The sequence below is a fragment of the Vidua chalybeata genome, chromosome 16 (assembly GCF_026979565.1).
Source record: "Vidua chalybeata isolate OUT-0048 chromosome 16, bVidCha1 merged haplotype, whole genome shotgun sequence".
Taxonomy (NCBI): domain Eukaryota; kingdom Metazoa; phylum Chordata; class Aves; order Passeriformes; family Viduidae; genus Vidua; species Vidua chalybeata.
This window is the reverse complement of record NC_071545.1, coordinates 1,725,475-1,735,176: the sequence shown is the minus strand read 5'-3', so window position 1 is coordinate 1,735,176 and position 9,702 is coordinate 1,725,475. Positions and strand designations below refer to the sequence as shown.

Below are 9,702 nucleotides of genomic sequence, written 5' to 3'. Positions count from 1 at the left end.
CGCTCGGGAGGCGGGGCTGGAGGCGGGGCGTGGTCACATGACAGGCGGTAGCGCGCCGCTGATTGGCTGCGGCCGCGCGGGACGGTTGATCCGGCGGCGCGCGCCATGGCGGCAGGTGGGGGCGCGCGGGGGCGACAGCGGGGACTGGAGGGGGGACACGGGGTAACGGGGGCGTGACCGGGAATGGGGGGACATGGGCCCTCACTGGGGTGGCGGAGCCGAGGCGTCACCGGGGATGAGCGTTCGGAGCACGGGGGTGCCGGCGGTGTCACCGCGATGGGGCAGTTCCGGCGGGGTTGGGAGCACTGCGGTAACGGGGGCGTCACCGGAGGGCGCCGGGGATGGGAGACCTCTGGAGCACGGGGGTGAGGGGCTCGTGCGTTTGGAGAGCGGCGGTAACAGGGATGTCAGTCGGGCTGGGGTTGCTTGGATTCGGCCTCAGGGTCGTCCCTGGGGCCGGGGGGCTCGGGGCACTGTCACCGGGTATGGGGGTACCGGCGGTGTCACCGGGCACAGCGGCATCGCGGGATCTGGGGGGCTGCATGCGCTGAGATACAAGGGCATCACTGGGCATGGAGTTAACGGGGTGCCACCGGGGCTGGGGAGGCTTGGAACTGGGCTGTCAGCGGGGGGAGGACCCGGAACATGGCGTTCCATGAGCAGGTCTGTGACCGTGCTCGGGGCAGAGACAGCACCGGGGCTGCAGGGTCAGGAGGTGGTGGGAATGGGTGGTGGCAGGGTTTGGAGGTTCCAGGGGCATTCCTGGGGCTGGAGGGACCCGGAGGAGGGGAGTAATGGGGCTCTCAGCAGGACTCTGGGGCTTGGGGGTGTCACCAGGGCTGGGGGGAATTTGGGTAAAGAGATAATGGGGTCGTCACCAGGCTTGCATCATGATGTTCACACTGGAGCTGGGGAGACTCAGGACACGCAGACAGTGGGGTGCTAATGGGACCTCGGGGCATACAGGGGGCAGTGGGGGGGTGTCCAGGCTGGGGTTCCATCCCCCCGATGATCCTGGTGCTGGCAGCCTGGCAGCGTCCCTACCTGAACATCTTCAAGCACTTCCGTGTGGAGGAGTGGAAGCGCTCTGCCAAGGAGGGGGACGTGGCCGCCCTCACGGTAACGGGGCCACCGTGGGGTGGGGGGCACTGGCCAAGGGTGGGCAGTGCTCACCCACCCCCCATCTTTCCCTGGTTTCCAAAGGACACGAGGATGAAGGGAACGATCTACCGGATCCGAGGCTCCAACCCAGCCAGCAGCTATCTGCAGCTGCCACGGGCAGGGACACAGTCCCTGGGGCTGACAGGGCGCTACCTCTACCTGCTCTTCAGGCCCCTGCCCCACAAGCACTTCCTCGTGCACCTGGATGTCGCCACCGAGGTCTGTGACACGGGGTGGCCTCTTACTCTGCCATCGTGGCTGATTGAAGGACTGGGGATGACACTGGTGGGCTTGGGGCCTGCAGGATGTGCCTGCTCTTTGCTGCTGGTGGGTCACTCCAGACTGGAGATGATTTCCATCCTGGTGGCATCTCTGCTGGGGCCCGGGGACGTGGAGGGGACAGGAGACAGGGCCACATGCCTTCTCCTCTGCAGCACTTCCCTGCCGAAGCCACCAGGGTGACTAAAGCTCCGTGTGTGTGTCTCTTCCCAGGAAAACCAGGTGGTTCGCATCTCCTTCTCCAACCTCTTCAGGGAATTCAAATCCACGGCCACCTGGCTCCAGTTCCCCTTCGTCTACGGGGCAGCCAGCGAGGGCACGGCCCGGCGGGGTGAGGAGCTGGGGCTGGACTGGCACACCACCACCAAAACTAATTGCTAGACAGTAAATTGTGTTCTCAAGTTGGCTCGATGCGTTTGAGGAGAAGCTGTGGCTGCCTCATCCCTGGGATTGTCCAAGGCCAGGTTGGATGGGATGTGGAGCAACCTGGGCTAGTGGAATGTGTCCCTGCCCATGGCAGGGGGATGGAATGAGATGGGTTTAAAGGTTGTGTCTCCCAGCCCAAACCATTTCAGGATTTTATGATAACAGTGGTGGGCCTGAGCAGGAGCCCCTCTGCAGCTGGGTCAGAGCTGTAGCTCCTGGTTGGGCTGTCCCCTATCCCTATTCTCCCAAACAGTGGGGTGCAGTGTCAGGCCAGGCATGGAGGTGGTGGAATGCCTGTCTGTCCTTCCCTACCCCTGAGCCTACAAGACATGTTTTCCCATCTCCCACTTGGCACAGGCCTGGTGGGAATCTCGCCTGGCAAATACTTCATACTGAGCCCTGTGACCTTTGTGTCTCGTGTCCAGCAAGGTCCATGTCTGTAGCCTTTTTCCCACCTGTCCTCTCCTGCAGGCGTCCCCGGAGCAGCCCCGGCTGACGTGCGCTGGGCGTGCCTGGTGCTGGACCTGCCCTCCATCCTGGCCCTGTACCTGAGCCGCAGGTTCAGCCACCTCAGGGGGGTCAAACTCTGCTGCAACCTGCTCGTGAAAAACCTCTGCACCAGCGACCTGCTGTTCGAGCCAGGTGAGGAGCCCAGAGCTCGGGCTGGCCTCTGCTTCCTCCTGAGACTCCAGCCCAGCCTGAGGGGAGCCCATGGGGGTTCAAAGCTGAGTTTGCAGCCCTGGCAGAGCACTGGGCTGCTGGTGCTCTATGATGGGAACAGAAAGGGCAAAATACTTGGTACAATGTGAAGTTTCCACACAGGCAGGGACACCTTCCACTAGCCCAGGTTGTTCCCAGCCCTGTCCAGCCTGGCCTTGGACACTTCCAGGGGGTCCAGGGGCAGCCACAGCTTCTGTGGGCACCCTGTGCCAGGGCCTCCCCACCCTCCCAGGGAACAATTCCTTCCCAATATCCCATCTAACCCTGTCATCTGGCAGTTTTAAGCCATTTCCCCTTGTCCTGTCCCTCCAGGCCCTTGTCCAAAGTCCCTCCCCACCTCTCTTGGAGCTCCTTTAGGCACTGGAAGGAAATCTGGAATGGAATACAGTCTTCCAAACTCTGGAGGAAAGTATCCTCTCATTTTCCAGCTGTAAAAGTGAATGAAAAGAGCAAAGTTAAATATCTTTCTATGGTTAGAAATTTTTTCAGGGGTAAAAATGAAAGGTGTCATCAGGCCTCACTTCTGCAAGACTTGTGCTTTCATCTGCTGGAAGAGCCTGTGCTTTTTTTGTGTCAAAAATCTTCCAACCTGCTTTTTTTATCCACCTGCTCAGTGTGGCAGAGGTACTTTGGTCAAGTCCTTTGTTTTCTCTCTTTCCTTTTTCGTGCTGGAATTCTGTCTGAACTGCCTGGCCTGCTGGGAAGCATCAGTGAGGAAGAAGTTATAGGGGCTGCTTTGAAATTCCTGAAACTTGTTATATCTTTTTTGAAACCTTTTCTGTTTCACTTTCCTAAATTTAAAAAGTCATGGAGGAAATAAGAAAATGGGCAACGAGCCTTAAGAGAAATCATGTGAAACTGCTGAATCAGTGAACAGACATGACATGAATCTTGAGCCTGGGGGTTTATAACTGAAATCCAAGGGTTTATGCTCTGGGCTCTTCTTTGGAGGTTGAGAGTTACAGGAATACACCTGTGCAAGGTGGGTTTGTTGCAAACCTCAGTTTTGTGCTCTTTGTTTCTCCGTTGGGAAGTGGCGTGTGCCTGTATCCCTCAGGGAGTGGGATTTCAGGCAGCTCCCTGGGCGTGGAGAGCTCACTGCGTGTGTGTGTCCCTGTCCTGCCAGGTGTGACATTCGCCAAGGCCCGCCTGGGTGACCTGTCCTGCCGCGGGGTGGCTCCCATGCCCCGGGAATTGGCCTTCCCTGTGCCCAAGGGGGAGAAGTGGCACGACCTCTATGACTACATCAGGTACGGCTGCTCCGATCCCACTGCAGCTCCCAGGCCGCCCTGCACCCCTGGGAGGGGCAGGATGGGCAGTGCCACTTGAGGAATACACATCCAGGTAAACCTGGGGCTCGGCTGGGTTGTGGTTCCCCCACCTCCAGCATTTAGGTGTTGGTAACAAAGACACCCTTAGTGTCATTGCCTTTGGTACCCTGTGTTTGGAGGACCATGAGGCACAAGGGAAGGGATCTTGGAGGAGACAGCAAAGAGGCCTCTGTGCCAGGCTGAGGTGCCAATGCAATATCCCAGTGACACGGTGCCTTCCTCTGGTTCTGCTCAGGTTCCCATCTGAGGGGGCTAAGCTGCTGCACAACTCCATCCAGAAGAGCTTCCCACATCCTGTGGCAGGTGGGAATGCTGGGGACGGCAGCCAAGGCTGTGCCACCCCACTTGGGTGCCCTGGGTTTCCAAAAGAGCTCGACCTGCTCCTTGTGTTGCCCAGGTGACCAAGTGCTAGAGGAGCCCGGCCACCCACCGACCCAGCCGGTGACACTCTCCAGAGCAGTCTGTGACCCGTCCCTCACCCAGCGGATAAGCAGTCCCAAAGCTGTAAGTGCACTGTGAAGGAGGCTGCAGCTCCTTCCTTCCTGCTTCCCATGGAGCTTTTCTCTGCATCTGTGTCTTAAATTAAGATGTAGAAGCTGCTTGTTGTCATTGGCAGCTGTTCCAGGCACGGTCTGGTGACCACAGCCCTGCAGTGACCGCCTGGGGGTTCAGTGTGGTGCAGCACAGAGACAGGAGATGTGCCAAGTACCTTGGAATCTCCAGACATCCATCTTCCCTGTCTCTGTGGAGGCAGCAGATCTGTGTGTCTTCAAGTTATAGATAAGGCAGCGAGGTCTGGAGACTAGGGAATGTGAGCAGTGCCCTCGGGGAGCAGAGCAGTTTGTGGAGCTGACATTGCTGGGGCTGCAGCTGCTCTCAGCTTGGTTTGCCCTTCCCCACTGGGGGTGATGTGAGAGCTGGTGTCCAGACTGGCTTACCAGTGTGGTGGTGGGTGTTGGGAGAGGGACTGGGGAAGCCATCCTCATGCTGTGGAGAGGGAGAACTGAGGAGCACAACCTCTCTTATTAGAGAGTGTCCAAAAGATGGCTGTGGGGGTGGTGAAGGGTCTAGAGGGGAAGAGTAAGAGGTACAGCAGTCACTTGGTTTGATCAGATGGAGAAAAAGAGACTGAGGTCAGACCTTGTCAGGGGCTGCAGCTCCTTCCAAGGGGCAGCTCTGATCTCTGCTCTTTGTGACAGGGACAGGACCCAGGGAATGGCTGCAGCTGCGTCAGGGCAGGTTTTAATGGATATTAGATAAAGGCTCTTCCCCCAGAGGGTGGTCGGGCACTGACCAGTCTCCCCCGGGCAGTGGTCCAAACCTGCCAGAGCTCCAGGAGCATTTGGACAAGGCTCTGGTTTGCTGTCTGGAGGAGATGAACTGTGCACAGACAATGCTGGGGGTGTAAGGAGAGGGCTGGTTATCAACCTGGCCAAGCCAGGTACCCACAGGGCTGCTCTGCCTCCACATTTTTTCCTCTTTGTTTGTGTTGCTATGCAGAGCCCTCAGGACAGATGTGGGTGTCTCCCTGTCTCTGCCCCTGTGCAGGTAAAGGGCACTGGGAGCAGAACTGAGCTCTATCTGAGGCTTTCCTCATTCTCAGGTGCCACATCGGTGTCCTGTGATCACAAAAAGCATCCCTGAGGTTCACCTGGCAGTCCCAGGGCCTCTGGGAGCTGTTCCTGCTGGAGACCCCATGCTGGAGGAGAAGCAGAGGCTGCACAGTGCGGGGGACACGAGGCAGCCACTGCCACTCAGTGATGGTGGCATCCATGTCTATGCTCATCGGAGGAGGGGACACACAACCCGAGCTGTCCCTGGCTCGGAGGAGGTGTGTCAAGTTCTGGAGGGTCACAGGGTGGCTTTGGGGTATTTCTTTGGAGTATTTCCCTTTATTTCTGATGAAGGGAGAGAGGGAACACAAAGGTTCATGCTGGAGTTTCAGTTAAACTCATGGAGTCCAAGAGATGCAGAGGAGCAGTTCTTCCCACTTGCACTCTGCTTGCCTTGACAGAGGGACCCTGTGTTCAGATGTGCTGACCTTAAGCCACAGGTTTGCCAGGTGTGTACAGGAAGGGCTCTGGCCCTTATGCCATCCCACAGGTGAGCCCCAGCCGGCAGGACAGCCCTGGCAGTGTCCAAGGCCAGGTTGGACAGGGCTTGGAGCAACCTGGGCTAGTGGAAGGTGTCCCTGTCTGTGGCCAGGGGGGTGGAAGTGGATGGACTTTAAGGTCCCTTCCAACCCAAACCAGTCTGGGATTCTCACAGTGGCCCCAGGGTATCCCTGGGGCTGGATGGGACAGCTGCTTAACTCAGAAACCCCAGCTCCTCCTGCTGCCAGCTTTGACTCTGCCACGTTAAATGCTTTCAAGTTATCCCCTCTGACAGGAGAAACCCAAAGCTGCTTCTGTGCTTCAGAGAGCCAAGCCCTGGGGCTGGGGTGCCCCATGGAGGGTGGACCCCAGCCTGGCTCTAAGCACGATGGTTCTGTCTGGTTTTCTTTTCCAGGGGCTTGTACCGGATCCCATCCTGAAGCTGAGAACCATTATTGGCTTTGGAGGCTGCAGCACCAAATGGGTCAGTGGCTTGGGTGATTTGGGGAGTTGATCTGTCTTTGTGTGGCCAGGATGGATGTTTTGGAGGTGTGAAATGCAGCTGAGTGTGGCACTGCTTGATGTGAAAAATGATCCCGAAGTGGGTGGGCCTGAGCATCTGTGACAACTGCTCTGCTGTTAGGATGGTGAATTAAGAATTATGGGGCCCATTAGACAGAATCATAGGATGGAAAAGCCCTCTAAGGACATCAATTCCAACTGGTTTTCCCAGAAATCCCAGGCCTTCCACTGACCCACATCCTCAAGTGCCACATCCACGTGTCTTTTAAATCCCTCCAGGGATGGTGGCTCCACCACTGCCGTGGGCAGTTGTGCCAGTGCCTGACCACCCTTTCTGTGAAGAAGTTTTCCCAATATCCAATCTGAACCTCCCCTGGCAAAACTTGAGGCCATTTCCTCCCTTCTTCCCTGGGAGCAGAGCCTGACCCTCACCTGGCTGCCCCCTCCTGTCAGGGAATTGTGGAGACCCAGAAGGTCCAGGCTGAGGCCCCCAGCTGCTTCTCATCGGACTTGTGCTCCAGACCCTTCACTAAAATTCACTTCTTTTTAACACATTAAAACTGATGCTGCTTTGTTGGAGGCTGGAAAGGAAGGGCTGTGTTTTGGGTTGTTGCTGTGGCACACTGGGCCTACCTTGTGGTCTGTATTAGGGTAAAGGAAGGTTGGTTTGGTTCAGTCAGTTCGAGGCTCTGCCAGCAATGTCAGCAATGCCAGCAATTCCTTGTATCTGCTGTTCAATAGTAGGGAAGGGGCCTTAATGCCCATCCCCTGCCACGGGCAGGGACACCTCCTACTAGCCCACGTTGTTCCACACCCCATCCAACCGGGCCTTGGACACTTCCAGGGCTGGGGAAGAGCTGTGTGCGTGGGCTGTGGGGCAGTTCTGGAGCCGTGTCCCCCCTGTCTCGGTGCTGCAGGCTCTGTGGACACAGGACAGCACGGCTGTGGTGTACCCCTGCCACGCCGTCATCGTCGCCCTGCTCCTCGAGACTGGCGAGCAGAGGTTCTTCCTTGGCCACACAGACAAGGTGAGTAGCCCTTGCAAGCCCTGCTGGCAGCCCTGTCCGTGCACCCTCAGCTCTCCTGGGCTCCTCTCCGGCCGTGCTTCCCGCAGGTGGCGGCGCTGGCGTTCAGCGGGAGCGGCACCGTGCTGGCCTCGGCACAGCCCGGGCCCCGCAGCCTGGGCCGCCTCTGGGACTTCCCCACGGGAACCTGCCTCTGCCTCTTCAAAACCTACCTGCAGTCCCTCGTGTCTCTCAGGTGGGTGGCAGTGCGTGCAGGGGCGTGCTCAGCATTGCAGCACAGCAGCTCTTCCGTGCTATTCCTGCCTGATACACCGGGCGTGAATTACAGCCGCCTGTGTTTGTCACCGCTAGCAGCTGGCCTGGATATGCTGCCAGCTCTGTGCTGAGCTTATCCCTCAGGTCTTGCTGTCTCCCCATCCCCACTACTTGTCCCCTTTTATGCCCTGTGAGGATGAAGCCAGGCTACAAGGAGCTGGTTTTCACCAGGTCTCTCCTCTTGCAGCTTTTCCCACAGTGGAGCTGTTCTGTGTGGTGTCGGGAAGGACGTGCACAGCAAAACGGTGAGAGCTGGCACTGGGGCTGGGAGATTTCTCCGAGAGAGCTGTTCTACCAGATGCTGTAGTTCTTTTCCAGGCAAACTTCTGCTCTCAGCTTTCCTAGACATGTTCTTGGGGGACATCCCTTTCTCCTTAGCTGCCTAGAGAATACTTTCCTTCTGCCTGATGCTTGTGGGTGTTCCTCAGCTGCAGGTGAACAAATCCTTTTGGAAGCAGCTGGAGAGACCTGCTGGGGTTGTGCTATGGGGCTGTTCTGTCCCTGGAGTGGTCCCAGGCACGGTGATGGGATTATATCTTTATTTTAATAGCATTTGGGGCAAGATATGAGGTGAAATCTTCCAGCTCCAGGCATCACTGTGGGAAGGGATGCCTGGCACTGGAGCTGCCGCCCAGCTTTGTAGCTGGGGATGATGCAGATCCCACGTGTAGCAGTCAAAAATAAACTTGTTCCATGGGACTGGGGGTTTTGTTTTGTCAGTGGAACTGTTTTTTATCCTTTAGTGACGACCATCAGCAATTAGCTGTGCCATCACTAAGTGAAATAAAAACCACCCAGTGCTCTGTGTTTTTCCCAGCACGTGGCACTGTTCTGTGATCCGTGTGGGAGCTGGGGAGGTGGGATCAGTGGGTGAAAGCAGAGTGGGAGGATGGGGGTGCTGGGGGAGTACCTCTCCCAGGGTGATGCTTCAGCCCATCCCAGCCTCTGAAGTGATGCTGGGTTTGGTTTTAATGCTGTTCTGGAATGCAGAGCATCCTCCTGCATTTCTGCAGGAATCTGCCCCTTTGCTTTGCGCAGAGGGTTTGACTCCTGCCCCTGGTGATGGGCACTGGGGGCAGACAGACCTGTACTGAGCAGTGGACACGTGCTGCCTCCTGCTCCCTCAGCCCTGGGACAGTTCCTATATCCCAGCAGGCAGAGTTCCCACTGCTCTGTGGATTTTCTTTCCAAGTCTGAGCCCCGTTGCCAGGCAGCCCTGGGATTTAGAACCTCTAATTATGGATTGCAGACAAGGATATTGCCATGAAGCTTTGCAAAGCTGTTGGACTGTCCTAAACCCTCTGTGCAATGGGTTTTATTTCCCTGCTCCAGCTCTGTTATCAATACTTTGTGCCCAGCTCTGGAGCAGCTGTGGGATGAAAAGCTCTTCTGCTGCCAAGGTTTTGAGCAGCTCTCCCATCGTATTTTCTTGCTTCAGATGGTGGTGGTGTGGAACACTGCTCAGGTGACTCGTGGTGGAGGCGTGACTGTGCTGGCCAAAGCACACACAGATGTGGATATCCAGGCCATGAAGATTGCTTTCTTTGATGACACCAGGTAGCGTGCCAGGAAAAGAAATTGAAAGTATTGATTCTTATATATTGGGAAGAAATTGTTCCCTATGAGGGTGGGCAGGCCCTGGCACAGGGTGCCCAGAGCAGCTGTGGCTGCCCCTGGATCCCTGGCAGTGTCCAAGGCCAGGCTGGACAGGGCTTGGAGCAGCCTGGGATAGTGGAAGGTGTTGCTGTCCATGGCAGAGGGTGGAATGAGATGAGCTTTAAGGTCTCTTCACCCCAAACCAAAATAAATATTTTATTTGATAATTCTGGC

At 57.0% G+C, this 9,702-nt stretch overlaps 1 protein-coding gene across 2 annotated transcripts in view; it reads left to right on the top strand.

The window, feature by feature from the left end:
• The first annotated feature begins 228 nt into the window (after window positions 1-228).
• LOC128796156 (mitochondrial Rho GTPase 2) overlaps window positions 229-9,702 on the top strand; it is a 45,765-nt gene continuing 36,291 nt past the window's right edge. Inside the window, exons 1-13 of one of the 2 annotated variants that reach the window (XM_053957548.1) lie at window positions 229-1,119; window positions 1,204-1,380; window positions 1,654-1,771; window positions 2,338-2,508; window positions 3,713-3,836; window positions 4,153-4,220; window positions 4,315-4,421; window positions 5,521-5,748; window positions 6,426-6,494; window positions 7,450-7,560; window positions 7,647-7,792; window positions 8,060-8,117; window positions 9,311-9,429. In XM_053957548.1, the coding sequence (XP_053813523.1) occupies window positions 946-1,119; window positions 1,204-1,380; window positions 1,654-1,771; window positions 2,338-2,508; window positions 3,713-3,836; window positions 4,153-4,220; window positions 4,315-4,421; window positions 5,521-5,748; window positions 6,426-6,494; window positions 7,450-7,560; window positions 7,647-7,792; window positions 8,060-8,117; window positions 9,311-9,429 (1,670 nt within the window). In that variant the 5' untranslated portion in view covers window positions 229-945. The remainder of the gene's footprint in view (window positions 1,120-1,203; window positions 1,381-1,653; window positions 1,772-2,337; window positions 2,509-3,712; window positions 3,837-4,152; window positions 4,221-4,314; window positions 4,422-5,520; window positions 5,749-6,425; window positions 6,495-7,449; window positions 7,561-7,646; window positions 7,793-8,059; window positions 8,118-9,310; window positions 9,430-9,702) is intronic. The other variant, XM_053957551.1, reaches the window with a different exon arrangement.